At 40.5% G+C, this 20,588-nt stretch overlaps 1 protein-coding gene across 2 annotated transcripts in view; it reads left to right on the plus strand.

The window, feature by feature from the left end:
* The first annotated feature begins 3,634 nt into the window (after positions 1–3,634).
* The window catches only part of PDZRN4 (PDZ domain containing ring finger 4), a 265,975-nt gene continuing 249,021 nt past the window's right edge, over positions 3,635–20,588 (plus strand). The window contains exon 1 of one of the 2 annotated variants that reach the window (XM_073619931.1): positions 3,635–3,999. In XM_073619931.1, coding sequence (XP_073476032.1) covers positions 3,931–3,999 — 69 coding nt within the window. In that variant the 5' untranslated portion in view covers positions 3,635–3,930. The remainder of the gene's footprint in view (positions 4,000–20,588) is intronic. The other variant, XM_073619932.1, reaches the window with a different exon arrangement.

Consider the following 20,588-nt stretch of genomic DNA (forward strand, 5'->3'; position numbering starts at 1 on the left):
GCGCAGCGGCTTAGTATCCTGATCACGGCATATGACGCCCAGTCAGGATATTGAAACCACTTTGCCGCCGTCATTCTGCTATATGGCGGGAGGCAAGTGGTTAAAGGATAAGTTTACTTTTTTTAAAAATAAATCATAAATGCACAGTTTTTGCACCAGTGATCAGCAGATGGCTGGTGCCATGAAGATCTCTTTCATACCTGTCAGTGTATAGGCTTGCTCATACCTCGTACAAAGAAACTGATACATTCTGACAGGAAGACTACCACAGCACTCACTGTGCCAAGGTAGTTTATTGAAGACTACAAGTCGACAGCCGCAAAGGCTGCCAGACCTTGTAGATTTCCATTCACAGAGGACTGTGAATAAGTGACGTGGCCGGGTAGGCAGAGACCTGAATGGCCACGTCTTTTTGAATTGTGGCAGCAGACATGGGGAGAAGATCCCCGGTCTGCTGTCACAGTGGGGATCAGGGAGGGGAGAGGGGTGCCACTGCATTCATATTGTTACACCCTGAACATGTTATAAAAAGGGGAACTTATCCTTTAATTGAATAAGCTGAGGTGAGAAGCTGATTGGCTACCATGCACAACTACACCAGGTTTTCTACTCTCCAGTTTTAGTAAATAGACCCCAGTGTCTCTTATCACCCCCAAACCAGTCACAGTATCCAAAAATATGATGGTTAGTCTGAAAATTAGATGCATAATTTGTGACCAGGCTGTGAAAAAGTCTCATGCATGTGGTATCATAATATTCAGGAGGAGTAGTAGAATGTGTTTTGAGATGTGATTTTAAGTATGCCTATGCTGTGTGTTATACATATCTAATTCATTGGTAACTTTGTATAAAACAATACATTTTCATTTTCTTTCCTGCATTTTACAAAAGCTTGTGGCAAAAAAAAAGACATTTATAAAAGGCTCATGCTTTTCAGAAAATACCATGGAGTGTTTGCTATCTAAAATGTGGTACATTTTGCAGGTGTTTCAACTGTCTTGGCACTTCAGGGACTCAAGAAATATGATAGGTAGTAAGGAAATTAGATGCGTAATTTACGCTCCTTGATAGCTGAAAGGATATGGTCTATGGATTGTAGGCTCCTCTATGAATCTAGGCTGTGAAAAAGTCTTACACATGTGGAATGCCCACAGGCAGGAGGAGTATCAAAATATGCATTGGAATGTAATTGTAAGTATGCTCAGGCTGTGTGTGAGAAAAAAAAAATTTTAACTTTGTGGGAAAATAAAATTATTTAATTTCTTCATTTTCCAAAAAACTATGACAAAAAAATTACAACTTCTAAAAATTCAGCATGCCTCTTACTAAATACCCTGGACTTTGTGTTTTTGAAAAAGGGGTCCTTTTGTGGGTATTTGTACTGTTCTGGCATTTTCTGCCAATTAAAGGTCTCATGAAATTAGATAGTCAGTACATTAAGGTTTATCAATTTTCAAAAATATATAGCATTATTAGCATTCTAGTTTGTAGACTGTATAACTTTCACACCGACTAAATAATTTACAGTTATTTACCAAGTGTAGTAGTATACATTCTGGCCCACATTTTTGGAATAAAGAATATTTATTTGCAAAGTATGATAACAGAAACTTTTTTTTTTATGTTTATTGGTTGTTGTACACAGTGGCGGCTGGTGTTTTTTTCTTTTGGGAGGGCGGAACCCCCCCCCCCCCCCAGGAAGACGGTCGGGACATCAAAGTACCGCACTTACCCCATTTAGGAAGCGGGCGGGCAGCGTTTCCTGCAGCTTTCTTCCTTCCTGCTCCTGTGAATCACGGCGGCTTCCACCGGGCATCTCTCTCCTCCTCCTAGGTGTCCATTAGGATCGCCTGTCCTTTCAGACAATCGGGAAGCGGGTATCAGACCTGCAGTTCCTGATTGGCGGAGAGGCGATTCAGTGTTAGAATTGCGAATATTTATTTGTATTCTAACACACCTGGGTGGTCTCTGAGCGCAATGCTCTGCGCCTGGAACCCATCCTTTTTTGAAGCCTATTAGAGCATCTGGCTCTAATCAGGTGTTTCAAAAAAAAAAAAACCCTGCCCGCTGTATTAAAGGATGGAAAGAGGAGGCGGCGCCCGTGCGTCCTTAATGGAAGGGCTATCCCTGCTCCTAAACCTTGTGGACAGCCTTCCCAGAAGAGTTGAAACTGTTATAGCTGCAAAGGGTGGGCCAACTCAAAATTGATCCCTACAGACTTATGCTGGCCATACAGTATACGAAAAATCAGCTGAAATTTGGTCATTTGGCCAGTTTGTTCATTTTTCGGCCAGTTAATGGGCACAAAATCAAAAATTGCTGGGATGATTTTGAGCTGAAAAAACAAAGGACAAGTTTGGAAATTTTCTGCCGAACAAACGATAAATTAAAAGGTTAATGTGCTTCCCGTCCGAACTGTTTGCACTAGGTATATGTAAAAAAATGAACAAAAAATTGATTCATTTATGTCCACTGAAAAATGTATCGGTCATTACATGATGGCATTATCGTTTGCTCTCATGGCTGAATGTTCGTTTTTCGATAATGGGTCCACTGAATGATTTATTGGTCATTACATGATGGCACTATCGTTTGCTCAAAATATACTTTGCAGTATATTTTGTAGCAAGTATATGCACTTTGAAATAATGTATTTATATCTAGTTATTTTTTTTTAAATGATTAATATTTTAAAATATGTATATCCAGGGCTTTTTTTCTCAAACAATAGGTGCTGGAACTTTACCACGACCCCACAAAACCCCTCCCCCTACACACACCCCCTAAATCACATCAAATAGTGGGTGTGTTCAGTCAAATTTCACGAAAACAGTAGGAGGGTCTTAAAGGGGCATTAAATACCAGGAGTGCATTACATATTGAGTGCAGAGTTCAGGGGGGTTACACATAGAGTGCAGAGTTGTCACTTGTAAACACAGAAACCAGACTTCTGTGTTTACAAGTGATTGTGGTGAGCAGGCACCAAAGTGTCTGAGCCAGAGGTGGTGGAACTGAGTTCCACCAAGTTCCCCCTGAAAAAAAGCCCTGTGTATATCATATACATGTTTCAAATTTTGGTAAAAAAAAAAATCAAAGTAGAAAAAGTATTATGTTACAAAATTAAAAATTAAACAGAAATAAAAACTATATATATATGAATGTACAATGTATAAGCGCTGTGTAAATTAACGGCACTATATAGTACCTGAAATATATATATATATATATATATATATATAATATATATATATATATATATATATATATATATATTTATATGTGTGTGTGTGTGTGTGTGTATATATATATATATATATATATATATATATATATATATATATATATATATATATATATATATATATATATTTACATATATATAATTTATTTATTTAATTATTTTAGCTACACCAGCTTAACTCCAGTGCAGTGTTGTCTCTCTGTAAGTGCAGACTGTGGAATATGATGTAGAGTAATTAATAATTAGCGTGGTCCAGTGTACTCCCCTCTGCTCCCTATACCCATATTAGAGGGAAGGTATATTAACAAGGGTGCATTTTGTTTGTTAATTAGCGGATATTGATGTGTCATAAGCAGCCTCCCCGTGATAAATAATCCATGAGCCGGATTAATATTCATGAGGTTGGTGGATGGTGTGTAGTGATGTGCGGTGATGCGGAGGTAGACAGGCGGAGTGTAGACGAGGAGTACAGCGATGTCAGCTACTTAGAGGAGAGGAGAGGAGAGGAGAGGAGGACGCTGCGATCACTAGGCTGGCTGGCCGCTCACACTGGTGTGCCTGTGTAGTGTAGAGGAGTCGGAGTGACTGATGAACAGCAGCAGTCCAGTCGGGAGGGTGATCCCCGATCACAGCATCTTCTGCTCACACAACAGGGAATCCGGCGCCTTGTACCCTTCCGCCAGCTTACAATGGGTTGCAATCTGTGCACTTTTCAGAAGCGAGAGGAGCATTACAAACTGCTGTATGAAGTTTCCCAGGTGAGTGCCTGCTATGGGATGGACACAGCTCAACAAGGTGCCCGACAAGGTGCTGAGGATCGCACATGGAAAGCCACACAGTGCACTAGTGTTAGATTGCTTTGTGAGTGTCAGGCGTATTTACTAAGTCAAGTAGCCATGTGCAAAGTGTTGTTATCCATAGCGGCCAATCAAACTGTACATTTCTTTGTCATCAGCTGCATCTGATGGGCTTCTGTACTTGTGCATATCATCATTGCTTGTTATATTCTAGATTGCTGTTTATTATATAAGTCCTTTTGGTGTTTGAATGCATTCTAAATGATGCCTTCTAAGTTTTACAATGAATGCCTAGAATTGTCGTCATATGTTTTTGCTGCTAAGCAGGATTGTGCGTATTTTCTAAAATTGGAGCAGATAGAGGGGAATTTATCAAAACTGGAGCAGATAGAAGGGAATTTATCAAAACTGGAGCAGATAGAAGGGAATGTATCAAAACTGGAGCAGATAGAAAGGAATTTATCAAAACTGGAGCAGATAGAAGGGAATGTATCAAAACTGGAGCAGATAGAAAGGAATTTATCAAAACTGGAGCAGATAGAAGGGAATGTATCAAAACTGGAGCAGATAGAGGGGAATTTATCAAAACTGGAGCAGATAGAAGGGAATGTATCAAAACTGGAGCAGATAGAAGGGAATGTATCAAAACTGGAGCAGATAGAAGGGAATGTATCAAAACTGCAGCAGATAGAGGGGAATTTATCAAAACTGGAGCAGATAGAAGGGAATGTATCAAAACTGGAGCAGATAGAAGGGAATCTATCAAAACTGGAGCAGATAGAAGGGGATATATCAAAACTGGAGCAGATAGAAGGGGATATATCAAAACTGGAGCAGATAGAAGGGGATATATCAAAACTGGAGCAGATAGAAGGGGATATATCAAAACTGGACAAATAGAAGGGGATATATCAAAACTGGAGCAGATAGAAGGGGATATATCAAAACTGGACAAATAGAAGGGGATATATCAAAACTGGAGCAGCCAGAATCAGCAGCAACCAGTCAGCTTTCAGCTTTCAACCCAAAGCTAAACTGAACAAGCTGAAGCTATAAACCTATTGGTTGCTATGCACAGCTGCTCCAGATTCCGTTGGGGTGATTTAGGAAAAATGGAGCAGTTATGCATGGCAACCAATAAGGTTCTATCTTTCATTTGCAAAGCTTAATTGAACAAGCTGAAGCTAGAAGCCTATTTGTTGCTATGCACAGCTGCTCCAGATTCTATGGAGGGAATTTATTAACATTGGAGCAGTTGTGCATGGCGACCAATAAGGTTCTATCTTTCATTTGCAAAGCTTAACAGAAAAAAAAGCTGAAGCTAGAAGCCTATTGGTTGCTACGCGCAACTGCTCCAGATTCTATAGAGGGAATTTATTAAAACTGGAGCAGTTGTGCATGGTGACTAATAAGGTTCTAACTTTTATTTTCAAAGCTTGACTGCACAGTAGCTGTTGCTATGTACAGCTGCTCCAAATTTTATTGGGGAACTTGTTAAAATTGGAGCAGTTGTCCATGGCAACCAATAAGGTTCTATATTTCATTTGCAAAGTTTATGTGAACAAGCTAAAGCTAGAAGCTGATTGGTTACCATTCACAGCTGTTTCAGATCCTAGCTGCTCCAGTTTTGATAAACTCCCTATAATGTGGTGTGGCTGTGCATAGTAACCAACCAGCTTCTAGTTTCAGATTGTTCAGTTCAGCTTTGGAAATGAAAGCTAGAAGCTGATTGGTTACCACAGGCACCGTCTTAGTAAACTCCCCGTAATGTATGTATTATTGTTTATTCCAAGAATGGAAAGTGACAGTGAGCAATGGGTGTAATAACTAATCAGTAACAAGCTTGCTGTCCATTCTCTGGTGCGTTGTAAATTGTGTATGCTTGTTAGCATGAGCATTGGAGCCAGGGATTGTGCCTTTTTAAGCTCTGGTTGTTCTTGTATTAGATTGTTCAGTCCATGACAAATTGTTGCTGACAGCGGCTGAGCTCCAGCACTTTAAGCAGTATTGGTGATGACACACTGCATTGAGAAGTGTTGGTGGTCTTATTGGCACAGCAGCAGCAGCTAGGTGAGAAGTACACAGGCAGCAAACTGGCTTTTTTCACTGTCTTTCTGATGCCATTCATTTCACAGCGGGCTAATTAGAGAGTGGCCTGGCTACCTGGAGCGGCCTTAATGTATACTAGCATGGTAATCAGTTCAAAATCTCATTACCCTCTTTCCTAAATGATCCGGAGTATTAATTAAATGTAAAAATGGCACTATGTCATTGCTGAAAGGTAATACCAGATTAATATTATTAATGACTGCTGGGGGCAAAGTTGCAAGTTAAGGGTCACCACACATGTTACAATCTGACCTTGCAATCTTTGTGCAAGATTTACTAAAATATGTAATATAAAGACCTTCCTATTCAATCAGGCAGATATCCATAGTTGTTAATAGATCTAAAAAAGATTGGACTATCAGATCGTAATGTGTGTGGTCAGCTTTAGTTTAATGTTGACCCAGTTGGTTTAGAAACCAAAAAAGGTCATTCATACGTATGCAACTTGTCTGTAGGAGCAATCATTTCTGTCTACATTTAAAACTTTATATACCTCTAGCCCAGGGCTTCTCAACCAGGGTTCCATGGTTCCTCCAGAAGTTGTTAGGGGTTCCTTGAACCAGTTTTGGCCTCTCAGATACGTTTCCAGTGACACCATTGATCTTTTTAGCTATATATAAGGGGGTACCTCTTTTCAATGACAGGAAGTATAAGGATTCTTTCCACTGACTATCACACTAATGTAGCAGGAGTTGTAGATATGGTCATTTTTAGCAGGGGTTCCCTGAGACCAGAAAGTTATTTCAAGGGCTCCTCTGTGCTGAAAAGGTTGAGAAAGGCTGGTCTAGCCTGTGCAAATAGCCTGTCTAATGTTTGTCTGTCTCTGGTCTTTCTGTATGTTATGTATTACAGGAATCTATATAGCTCTGACAATTTGCACAGCGCTTTACATATTGTACATTCACATCAAGGAGATTACAATCTAAGATCCCCATCTCAAATACAGTAGGGTCAATTTAACACAGTATCCAAACAACCTACTGGCATGTCTTTAGAAAATGGTAGGCAACCCACACAAGTACAGGGAGAGTATGCAAACTCCATGCAGATAGTGTCCTGATTTTGAGTCAACCCAGGGACCCCAGCACTGCAAGACTGAAGTGCTAACCACTGTATTATTATATATCATTTTATTATAATGTTTAGCAGGATCAGATAGGGTTTGGCCATATCTTTTCCAATACGTTTGGGTGATGCCGTAGAACTGAGCTCAGGGTCAGTTTAAAAAAAGGCATTCAATGATGAATTAGCTCCTGTCTAAATGGCAGTAATGCCGCTTACACAGGAGCGGACTTTTCAGCATCAAAGGTCCGACGGACTTTCAACGGAGTTACGACAGACTTTCAAATGAACGGACTTGCACACACACGAACGGACTAAAGTCCGTTCGAAAGTTCGTTGGTTTGAACGTGATGACATACGAAGGGACTAGAATAAGGAAGTTCATAGCCAGTAGCCAATAGCTGCCCTTGTGTCCTTTTTTGTCCGTCGGACTAGCATACAGGCGAACAGATTTTTCGACTGGACTCAAGTCCGTCGGAAAGATTTGAAACATGTTCCAAATCTAAAGTCTGTCTGATTTTCGACAGAAAAAGTCCACTGAAGGTCCGATGAAGCCCACACACGGTCGGATTGTCCGATGGATTCGTTCCGTCGGACCAGTCTGGTCGAAAAGTCCGCCCGTGTGTACGCGGCTTAAGTATGCATGTGAGGAAGGGACCTTAGATTGCAAGCTTCTTGAGAGCAGGAAGCGATGTGATGTAAAGCACTGCTTAAAATGTTGGTACTATATAATACCCATTCAGAAAACTTTAGACTTTATTGATCCCAAAGGGAGATTTTTGTTGTTTTTGTTGTTTTATACATTTTTATTGAGTGCACATGAGAAATATTAGCATATAACATTCAATAGTAACATTAGAACAATAGGATATGCTTGGATCCAGTAATGAAAGGCATTTTACATCTAGAAAATGTGATCTTGGTATGATTAAGATGTAGTTTTGTACATTTCAAAGTTTTACATGTTATATACATCATTTATATCGTCATACTATAGGTGGAGGTTGTGATTATCATGTTATTTTATTGTTTAGTCTATAGTAGAATGATTATAGAAACTTCCAATTTACAACTGTTTTAGTTGTATAAGAAAATAATATTGAAATTAAATAAATAAATGAAGAAAATGAAGAAGAAAAAACAGGGTGGATGTTGGGGTAGGTAAAAGGTGGGGTGGGGATGGGATCGTTTTATGTTTACCTTTTTGAGTTTATTAAATAAATAAATAAATAAATAAAATAAAAATCCTTCTGCAACTATCCTTTGATCTTTCTAAGGGCCAGTTCACACCACATGCGTTCCAGTGCGTTTTTTTTCTGGCATCAAAAAACGCATGGAAAGTAGGTTATATGGTTTTCAATGGCATAGTTCACACCAGTGCTTGCAGTTCCAGTGCGTTCCAGAAAAAAAGTAAAACATGCATTTTTCCTGCACTGGACTGTACTGGAATGCTGTAAAACGCATCAAAAATGCACTAAAACCCACATGTCCTTATTTAAGGTTAAGAAAAAAGAGGGGGGGAATGCACTGGACTGCATCAAAAACACACCAAAATCTCACTAAAACGCATCAAAAACACGCATGCAGAAAAGCAGCTGTAACGCATCAGGACTGCATTTCTATGCTGCAAACTGGCCCTACATCCTACAAACCGAACATGTTAAAAGTTGCATTAGCCAAGCGTGTTGATCAGGCTTGGTAAGAACCTTTCGCAATTAGTTTTAGGATAGGTAGGTTTGATTAGCAAGACAGTTGGACACATCACTTGTCTAGGTGTAGAGAAATTGCTCCAAGCTATACAGGTATTGGTGAGTGACATTTAAATACGGCTCATTAGAACACTGTTATATTCCTCCTGAAAAGTAATCGCTGTAACCAGAATGAGATGGTGCTTCACCTTTCCTCTGCTGTATTTCTGATCAAGTTTAATCCCTTGAAAAATGTGAGCAATTTTCTACTGTAATATGCACTCTGCCTCCAGTCCCAGCTGACTGTATTGTTGGCTTAATGTCACTGATAAGGGATCAAAGGGGAGCAGTAATGTGCGTGTGACACCTTCCACTCTACTATGTCTTTTTATAGCCAAGATCTTTTTTTGCTTTGGATGTTCAGACAACATAGGGCGATGCATTCCTGCAAGGCGCAGGAAGGGGATAACGTGAAGCACCTGTCAGTGGGAAACCCTTACCGTTCACTGCGGTGATCTAAACCCAAAGCAACAGTTAGTAAGCAAATCAGATGAAGGAAAATGAATTAGCCTGCTCAAACACTAGTACTTGACTGGATCAAATCCTTTTAATTTTACGGTCCCCTAATTCAGAGCTTGCGGCCTCCTTTGAACCGTTTTAATGCTGCTGATTTAAAGGGCACACATCATCACATCTTCAGTCTAAGGAGGACTATCATTTGTCATTTCCTTGTAGGTGGGTACAGCAAAGCAGAACTGGAATTTAAAACGGATTATATGTTGGCTTAAAAAATAGTAAGCTTACATTAAATATTTTTCAAAATAGACAATATTTACAATTAAAAAATGACATTAAAAAGGTAAAATAAAACATGTAACTCAGTAATTAAAAACAAAAAAAAAAGAGAGAAAAAATATATATATAAAATATATAAATATATATTTATAAAATAAATAGATAAATATAAAATAAATAACACATATAACATTGTATTTATATTAAAAGTAGTAAATAAACCATGCAACATTGTATCTACTCAGTATCAAGCAAAGTGTAACATATAGTAAGCAGACATATCAGACTAAGGCTCCATGCACACTGGCTGATAAAATCGCTGCTTCTAGAGGAGTTTTATGTTTTCCCTGTAGAAGCAGCTCAATGTTATCCTAATGCCGCACACACACACACACGAGCGAACTTCTCATCGGACTGAACTCCGAAGGACTTTTCAACGGAGTTCCGACTAAACGGATTTGCCTACACACGATCCCACCAAAGTCCGATCGCTTTGAACGTGATGATGTACGACCGGACTAGAAAAGGAAGTTCAATAGCTAGTAGCTAATAGCTGCCCTTGCGTCGTTTTCGGTCTGTCGGACTAGCATACAGACGAACTTTTTTTTCAATAGGAATCGAGTCCGTCGGAAAGATTTGAAACATGTTCTATTTCTAAGGTCCATCAGATTTTTTGACAGAAAAAGTCAGATGAAGCCCACACACGATCGGAATGTCCAACGGATTCGTTCCGTCTGACCTTTTCTGCTGGAAAGTGCACTCGTGTGTACGCGGCATAAGTGTCCATGCACATGAGGCATATTTTGAGCTCAATGATTAGAGGCAGGAAAAAACTCTCCTGGTTTGTGTTTCTGATTGGAGCTTTCTGGCATAAAAAAGAAAACGCAAAACTCTCCTAAACTAAAATTACCTAAACTGTGTACAAACACGCTCTATATTAGCGTTTGTTTCTGCCAAGGTAACTGATGGGTTTTTTTTTTTAGATCGGTTGAGTTCAGCAGTGATTTGTAGCTAAGCGAGAAATGACCTAAGAGAGAAATGATACAGAAAATGGTATCCATGTATAACGGGTCATCACCTTTATGAGATACACCAGTCTATGGATGGCCGTGGGTTCTTGGTACAGCTTCCAGAGGATTCCATACTGTTAGTGGTTGTTTCCACCACACAAGCTCGTTTGACCCATTGAACGTAGGTTCTTTTGGGTTCAAACTTTCTGGTAAGCCTCCATATTGGTGGTGGTGTCTCTTTATTTCAAGTTTGCATCTGTCAAGATTTTCACATAAAGTTACCTATGGGACTTTTCACCTTATTATTTATTGATTTATTCACTTGGACTTTTTTGTTTAAATACTGATTTTCATTCGCTGGGTTTATCTTGATTTTTTACATATATGTGTTTATACATGTATTTATTTATTAGCGCTACACTTTTTTTCTTGTATTTTTAGTGCATATACCACATTTGCCGTGTTAGCTACTCCCTTTTGGTTGTTTAGGCAGCGCAGAATTATTTGTTACACCCTTTCAAACTGGGGCCGCGGCTGTGTTAGCGCTAAGTGGCACTCGTTTTAGTGGCGCTTTAGCGCTGTTTAAGCAGCACTTTTCGGCTGCTAGCAGGGCGCTTTTAATCCCAAAGGAAGGGGTTAAAAACTCCCATGTTGTGACACTTCCGAAGCGCTTTTCAGGCACTTTGGAAGCGCTGCCTATTTATTCTAATGGGCAGGGCGTTTTGGGAGCACTAAATACAGCCTCAAAGATGCTGCTTGCAAGAGTTTTCAGAACGTCCCGCAAGCGCACCGCCCCAGTGTGAAAAGTCACACTTGATTGAATGGGAGTCAGTTTTCAGGTGCTTAGCAGAGGCTATTTCCAGCGCTAATGCGCCTAAAAACCACCCCGGTGTGAAAGGGGTCTAAGGCTGATGACACAAAGGCATTTCTGACACTAGCGACAAATCACCAGTGGCAGGACCATAGAAAGGCTGCCTGTGTGTCTATATGAAATCGTTGCCACACACAGCTAGCAATGGGAACGAATTCTTGCTGCCTCCGCTACAGAGGGAGAGAATTTATAAGAAAAAAAACTGGCAGCCTCTTAGTGATCCTGCCACCGTCAATTGTCAAGGATTATCCATTGCAGGATCACTAGCGGAAGAGGTGCCTAGAAGTGATGGTACATGGGCCATTTTCGTTACGGGGGGGGGGGGGGTTTCTTAGCAACAATTTGCTGCTAAGAAAACAATAATTATTTTCTAGGGGATCACTAACAGTTACATTTTGAAAGAAATTTGTGGCTCTGTTGCTAGATGATCAAAATTCATCAGCATTTAGGCTAGGGAAGATTTGGAGAGGAGATAACAGGGACTTCTCCAATTAAGTCCTGCTTTTTCCACGAGAATGTATAGGGACTATTGCGGTGCCTCATGAATACATACAATGTAGATAAAATTTTGTGGCTAGGCCACAAAATTGCTCTTGATAGTCACTCTCAATGCTGTTCTATGAAATGTTGCAGCAATCGCTATGCTTAGCTACAAATCACTGCAGAAAAGTGATTTGTAGCAGAGAACAACCCAAAGCTGTTGCAAAGTGCCAGCAACCCTAAGCCAATAAATAACTAGCTACAAAACACTGTTAAATGGACACTAAACTGTTGTTTTAAAAAAAAATATATATATATATATATATATATATATATATATATATATATTCAAGTATGGATTCTTAACTCAAAAAGTACCTTCTATTGCTCTCAGCATTCTACAATTTTCCAAAATCCTAGTTTTGTTTATGTGATCTGACTTCACCATGGCTCCAATCTATGTAGTAACATAGCCACCCTCTCTTGCTTCCTCCTGAGACGGACTATGGACTATAGCAGTGGTCTCCAAATTGTGGCCCAGAGACTGGATGTGGCCCTTTGCTTGCCTTTATTTGGCCCGTGGGGCACTATTCCACCAACTGACACCAATGATGGGGCACCATTCCCCCTACTGATACTGTCAATGGGGCACTATTTCTGCCATTAAAACCAATGATGGGGCACTGATGCCGGAACACTTTCTACACCCTCTAGCCACAGACTGGCCCACCTAAAACTTGAAGGACAGTAAAATGACCCTTTGCTTAGAAAGTTTGGAGACCCCTGGACACTGGCGATTTAGGCTGATACTGGCAGGAATAAGACAATCCTGCTGTGGCTTTGAGTGGCTAGATGTGGCCACCAGCCCCTTTCACTACACTACCAGGTTGCCGAAGGCCATAGCTATTTGCGACTCTCTGCACAGCCAGTGATTACTTGCTGCTGGAGTGCTGCGCAGTTTGTCTGTACCCAGCAGTACATTGAACATTACAATGAATATAAGAGCCGCAGGATGAATCTCTGATTCCTGCTGGTACAAATCGCACCAGCCTAAATCGCCCGTGTGAAAGTAGCCTTAGTGTGTATAGTGTACATGACTAGAATTAATGTGCAATGCTCATACCAAACAAACAGAAGTGAGGAGGTAAAAGAAGGCATTCTGGAGGTCACAGAGGATGTTACAAGCAGGCAGAAAACACAGTAAGCCTAGATTCACACTTATGCGGTTTAGGAAATGCCACAATGCGCACATTTCCTGCACTGCATTCAAATCGCACTGCCCCAGCGATCCGCTGCAGGTGTCATTCATACGTGGTTCATAGTGTGAACCAAGGCTTAAACAATTTCATGAAAAATAGAAAAGTAGGGGTTTTATATAGAGAATAAGGGTATACTGTAGCTTTGTGTCACTTTAATCTCTGTCATTAGCGATTCTTTGCGAAAACATTGCCCCTGTGTCATCAGCCTTAAGGAAAGGCTGCCTATCATTCTTCTTTCCTGGAACACAAACTTCAGGGTGATCACTAGCCTTGGTCCAGGGTCAGATCTGTGAAAAGAATAGCTCTCTTCTAGGGAATTCATAAAACCACTTAAAGTAGATGTATCATCCACAGCGATATATCTTATTCATGGGTCAAAAAAACAGCTTTGCCTTTCTGGCCCTATGAAATGTAAAAATAAGAACTGTAGAGGATTTTGGATGTGTGAAGAACAGAAGGTGATCTTCTGGAGTATGGTACACATAGCAGCAATCAGGCTGTCCTCCAGTGCTGGAAGCAGACAGATGCTCATTTATGAGTTTGCATCCTCCTTTGTGCTCAGCTGTAGAAAAGACTCGTTAAGAAGGGAATCAGTAGGTGTGAGTCAGTTGTAGAAATGGCACAGGTAATTATATCTTTATTGAATAAAAAAAAAAAAAACACTTCTGGAAGGGAAGGGATGCAAAGAAAACAAAACGTGATGTTATTTAATTACAAATCATGAATAGAACTGTCATTATATAGAAAAGTTAAAAGCATTGTATGTTACAATTATATTGTCTTTACACATGGATTCATTTTCTCTCTGTGTTTACTATATTTGGCATAATGAGGGTCAAACTAGTATCTTTTCTTCCTCTTTCAAGCTTTTATTATACCCAACCGAGGCTGAAGGTATTGGCAGCGCTGGTGACCCGTGCTTTGTTCCTCCAGGACAGCATTTCACATCAGTCAGTCTCTTTATTTAGAAGCACAGCTGGATCTGCTAGAGCAGCCTGGAATAAGACTGGAAGATTACAGGAGTCACGCTAGTGAAGAGATACCTTCTAGGGCTAAAAGACCTTCTGTGAGATTGCGATGGGGCAATGCAAAGATGGATTCTGTATACCATAGTAAAATAATTACACACTGCGAGAAAACATATTAAAGTGTTTTTGAGGTAGTATTGTCTGTCAAAATACACTTTGGTTTTACCAACGGCAAAATCATAAAAGAAAGACTTTACACAGTGAGAGTTAAACCTGGGAGCTATTTACATAGTGATCAATGGATGGATGTTATACATATCTGTACAGATTATATGCGCCCTGTGCAATTACAAAGACATTATTTATTTAAAACAAAATTTTGGCTGAAAACATTTTTTGGACATGTGCACTATAAAAATAAATTGGTGTGTGCCATGTGTATAGGCTGTAGCATTTTGTAAAGCTCTTAGGGCTCATTTACACATACAGCTGGGGAGCTGTAAAAAATAGCTGGTTGAGTCACAGTTTTGCTATCACTTGACATCTCACTTAAGCTTAACATGGTGGCCAGAGAGGATGATACACATCCTGCAACAGTGATGCTTGCTTCACTGCAAAATTTATGTCACATAGTTGCGGTGCTGTTCTGCATGCATTTAAGGGTTTAAGGGCATTAAAGTAGATGAGGAGGAGTGACATATCGCCTCCCAGTAGCCTATCAAATGCCCTCTGTAAAGCAATCCACCATGATCTGCTTGTCAGAATGGCAACAATGACAGCCACAAGTGTAAATAAGCCTCAACTTTCCTTCATTCCATATAATATAGTGTAGAATTACCCCCATATGAGCCACTGGATAGGATGGGTCCTCTGTTCTTTGCCACAACCTTCTCAAGAACCTCAGCCCCTCTGACACACCATTTTGAGTGTACAAACATACAATATCATAGGAAATCACTGAAAGTAAAATTTTGTACCCAATAGTAGTGCTATAGCAAAGAAAAAAGGGAGCATATCAGACAGTAAAGGCAAACTTAATATATTGTTGCCCAATATGGTTGGTAACTAGGCAAGCATAAAATGGATTAACAATGATACTAGCACAATTTAACATACAAAGTGATTATCACTAAGGACTAGGCATAAGCTGAAATTTGGCATCCAGATTAGCATAAACAGTAGCAAGGCCACCTCAAGTGCAGCAGTGGGCAGTAAGTAAAGTTTAATCTACCGAGTGCTGGAACTATACTGCCAGAGCGCATTTATGGCAGCAATGCTAGTCCTAGATTGACTCGGTATGCAGCGTCCAAAAGAGAAGGAGTATGGTAGCAGGGGGGCCAGGAAATTAAAAGGACCTAGCAGAATAATTATTAACGGTGGGGCTTTGAGATGTTCTTCTGCTGGCTGTCATTGGGGCTCATTAAGAGCCTTGGTGCACTTAATTACAGTCCCAGTTAACCTGCATGTAGTAGAGGTACAGTATTGGCGTGGTATAGTCTCAGCACAGGTTCAAAGTAGATGTGTTTCAGATGTGATAAAGGTTCAGTATAATGCGGTATAGGGTTGGTAAAGGTGCTCTAGGTTTGGAATAAGTGTGCTATTGGGTGCAGAATGGGCGCGGTATGGATTTGGTACAATTAGCACCTGCTCTCAGTGGCTCAGTCCCTGCTAGCAGTATCAGTAATAGGTGAATAGCGTTCTCACTAGTCCCTGGGAAGCTGCAGTGACCTTTTGCTGTAGAAGGGGGGCCCTCCTCGGTCTTTCCCCAAAAGCCTCTGGTGATCATTAGTGGTAATCAGAGGGGGAGTGGACTCTCCAATCTCCCTGCAGTAGCAGTGCAGGTGCTGTGATGTGGTCAGTGCTGCGCTGCCCAAGGGTGTTCTCACTCCCAATCTCAGGCTTGGATCTCCGTTGGTATGGTCTCCCGCTGGCTGGTGAATATTCAGTCAGAAGTGCTCTCTCTCTAACTCCCTTGGTGCCAAGAGAAAGACATTTTCCAGGCAGTTTGATCAAAATCATCTCTCTGCTCCTCCTACTGCACAGTGCCTATAAGGATCTGTCGTATAGAGAGTCTATTTGTCCCATTTTATAAAGAAAAAAGCAGTACAGCGCATAAGGAAATCTAAACTAAAAGAATCATTAATTGTCCATATAAAAGCTAATTCCGGATAAAATTCAGCAATTCCTCCAGTGAAAATCGTGACATGCAATAGCTTGTAGGGTGACTGTAGTGAAATGGACCTCCACCTTCGGTAGCACAAGCCGCTCACCTCAACAGATGGACCCCTGAATAAATCAGTCAGGTCAAATCAGCAGTTCCCTCATAGGGATAAAGACAGGAGATGGTATATGCAGATCCCGGTCAAACTTCAACAACAGATTGAGCGGCTTGTGCTACCGAAGGTGGAGGTCCATTTCACTACAGTCACCCTACAAGCTATTGCATGTCACGATTTTCACTGGAGGAATTGCTGAATTTTATCTGGAATTAGCTTTTATATGGACAATTAATGATTCTTTTAGTTTAGATTTCCTTATGCGCTGTACTGCTTTTTTCTTTATTTCTGTTTGTGGGATTTGATATATTTACCCTCAGTACTTTAGCAGCTTAGAGTTAGGTTACAAGGTTTGCGCTGGTCGATTCTGTCTATATTTGTCCCATTTTATGGCTGCCGTTTCAAACTACAACTCCCAGGATTCTCAATGCTCAGTATAGAAGTCTTTGGGCTTTGCTTGACTTTAGCTGTCCCCCTGCTGGCTGCTAAGGAGGATGGTACAACATAACATCAGTATCTCAGTAGAGCAGGGGTCTTCAAACTATGGCCCTCCAGTTGTTCAGGAACTTCAATTCCCATCATGCCTAGTCATGTCTGTGAATGTCAGAGTTTTACAATGCCTCATGGGAAGTGTAGTTCTACAACAGCTGGAGGGCCGTAGTTTGAGGATCCCTGCAGTAGAGGAAGAGAAGTGTTTCCATCTCCATATTGCAGTAACCCAGCACCTGGCTACAATAGTAAGTTCTAAATGTCCGGCACTAAAACCTACACTTGCAGCTACTGAGCTACAGTACAGTTCTCACATCAGGTCACTCCCCCAGCACCCCGTTCATTCAGTAAACGTCTTGCATTCTTTTCACTGGATGAAGGATGTGTGGGTGAACGTCATGATATATCCTACTCCAATCGCTAATGACCTAGCGTTCTGTGAAAGGAATGTAAAATGCTTACTAAATTGAAGAAGTTACAAACGAATGAACCACTGTGAGAACTGTACTCCAGCCACAAAAGATAGCCTCAGCACCAAGCATTTGGTGCTTACTATAATGTACTGGGTGCATGAAAGTAAGAGTTTTACAAAACACTGCTCCCTATAAACATGGCATAAACTTCATTAGTGCTCATTTACACTAATCAGCCATAACATTATGACCACTGGCAGGTAAAGTGGATAACACTGATTATCTCATTACAATGGCATTTATAAGTGGGATATATTAGGCAGCCAGTGAACATGTTGTCCCTGATGTTGATGTGTTGAAAGCAGTAGAAAATAAGCAAGCATAAGAATTTTAACAACTTTCACAAGGGAAGGAAAACCAGTGAACCGGCAACAGGGTCATGGGCAGACAAAGCTTATTGATGCACGTGAGAAGTGAAGGCTGGCCCATGTAGTTCGATCCAATAGAGCTGCTATTGTAGCTCAAATTTCTAAAAATGTTAATGCTGAATTCAATAGAAAGGTGTCAGAACACACAGTGCATCACAGTTTGCTGCATAGGGGGCTGCACAGTTGCAGGCCAGTCAGGATGCACATGCTGACCACCAATATCCACAGCCAAAAGAACTTACACTGGACCACAGTAGCAATGGAAGAAGGTGGCCTGGTCTGATGAATTCAAGAATGGCTTGAGGAACACAACAACAAGTTTGAGTGGCCTCAAATTCTGCAGATCGCAATCCAATAGAGCAACTGTGTGATGTGCTGGTCCGATTCATGAAGGTTCCACCTCACAAATTACAGGACTTGCAGGAGATCTGCTACTGATGGTTTGATGCCAGATACCACAGAATATCTTTAGAGGTCTAGTGGAGTTCATGCCTCTATGGGTTATGGTGGATGGTCATAATGTTATGGCTGATCTGTGTATTTTTTACAGTACACATGTCCAAATATTGTTTTTGGCCAGAGTTCAGTTTTTAAAGTCTTATGCCCTGTACACGCGGTCGGACTTTGTTCGGACATTCCGACAACAAAATCCATGGATTTTTTCTGACGGATGTTGGCTTAAACTTGTCTTGCATACACACGGTCACACAAAGTTGTTGGAAAATCCGATCGTTCTAAACGCGGTGGCGTAAAACACGTACGTCGGGACTATAAACGGGGCAGTGGCCAATAGCTTTCATCTCTTTATTTATTCTGAGCATGCGTGGCACTTTGTCCATCGGATTTGTGTACACACGATCGGAATTTCCGACAACGGATTTTGTTGTCGGAAAATTTTATATCCTGCTCTCAAACTTTGTGTGTCAGAAAATCTGATGGAAAATGTGTGATGGAGCCTACACACGGTCGGAATTTCCAACAACAAGGTCCTATCACACATTTTCCGTCAGAAAATCCGACCGTGTGTACGGGGCATAAGAGAGTGTGTGTGTGAGTGTGTATAAGGTAATTCCAACTCTAGCCAAAAATGTTTTGTTATTTCATTTTGGATATAAGAGGGAAATGTTATATTCTTTGTTAGGTTTTGGCCATCTGTAGTTTATTGAGGAGACTTCATTTCAGGACAGAAAGTGATAAAACTTCTCTCCAACAGGGAAACAAAGACATGAACACATTTTTAGTAGAGTAAGAAGGGTTATTATTTCTGATAATGTTTTTATTGCTGTCTGTGACTTGCTGTCCCTTGACACTCATACTTTCCATTTCTTGTACAAGTGTCACAGGGACAAGAAGTAAGAAGAAATTTCCCCAGATGAAGAGAATAAGTTTAACACTCTCCTAATCTATCATAAACTAACAATAAAAGCCTGGAGTTGGGCTTTACATTTCTAGTCCAGTTGTTCAGACCCATTACTGCTACAAATGCAAATACCTAAGAATAATCGTTGAATTGCCAATGGTAGCATCTTCTTTCCAATTCCCAGTACACAATTTTATTACTGTGAAAGTTACAACAACTGGTTTAGATGTACTGCCATATAACTACTATGGGGCTTTAGCCAGGTGAGATACAGGATGGGGATTGCTGATACCTGGAATTTCTTTTCTGGGCAAGAAAATGATTCATATTTTTAAGGGAACTACTGAAACAGGGGTCTCCTGTTTCATTTTGAGGGCCATATCATTTATTTTAGAAATAGTTAAATCAATGAACAAAATATGTAGTAGTGAATAAACATGCTCCTAGAAATTCATTCATATCAGCACTCCTCCAATCACATCAGAAGTCCAAACAAGTATAGAAGCATCTGTGAAAGTCTTTATTTGCTACAGAGTGATAACAGGTAAAAACAGCTTACATGTCTTGGTGAGTAGAGGTTTAATTAAAGCTATGATTAAGGCTACTCGTCGAAACACGTAAGCTGTTTTTACCTGTTAGGGATAAAACTTTTTTGCAGAAGAGAGTTTAACAAGACTCGTGGCCACTCATTAAAATTAGAAGAAAAGAGGTTTAACCTTAAACTACGTAGAGGGTTCTTTACTGTAAGAGCGGCAAGGATGTGGAATTTCCTTCCACAGGCGGTGGTCTCAGCGGGGAGCATTGATAGCTTCAAGAAACTATTAGATAAGCACCTGAATGACCGCAATATACAGGGATATATAATGTAATACTGACACATAATCACACACATAGGTTTTACTTGATGGACTTGTGTCTTTTTTCAACCTCACCTATTATGTAACTATGTAACCTGTTACCACTCTGTAGCAAATTAAGATTTTCATGGATTCTTTGATTTGCAGGCTCCCTATACTTGTTTTTACTTGATGTGAGTGACTAAAAGGACACTTGAGCACCGACATTGCAGACTCTTGATTTGATCACACTGGAACCCTGATGTGAGATTTGCTTCTTTCTCATTTATGTGGATTACACCAGTAGTCCCCCCTTCCTACCAGTAGCTTCCTCATCACATCAGAGCCCCTCTTCACATCAGAAGTCCCCCTCCCCACACATCAAGGTCCCCATCACAGTCCCCCCCCCCCCTACATCAGGGTCCTTATTAAAGTCCCCTTTGTATCAGGATCCTTATCAGAAGTGTAGACCTGATCTGAATCCCCAGTCTGTGCACCAAATAAGG

This window comes from Aquarana catesbeiana, linkage group LG03 (assembly GCF_042186555.1).
Source record: "Aquarana catesbeiana isolate 2022-GZ linkage group LG03, ASM4218655v1, whole genome shotgun sequence".
NCBI classification, from domain to species: domain Eukaryota; kingdom Metazoa; phylum Chordata; class Amphibia; order Anura; family Ranidae; genus Aquarana; species Aquarana catesbeiana.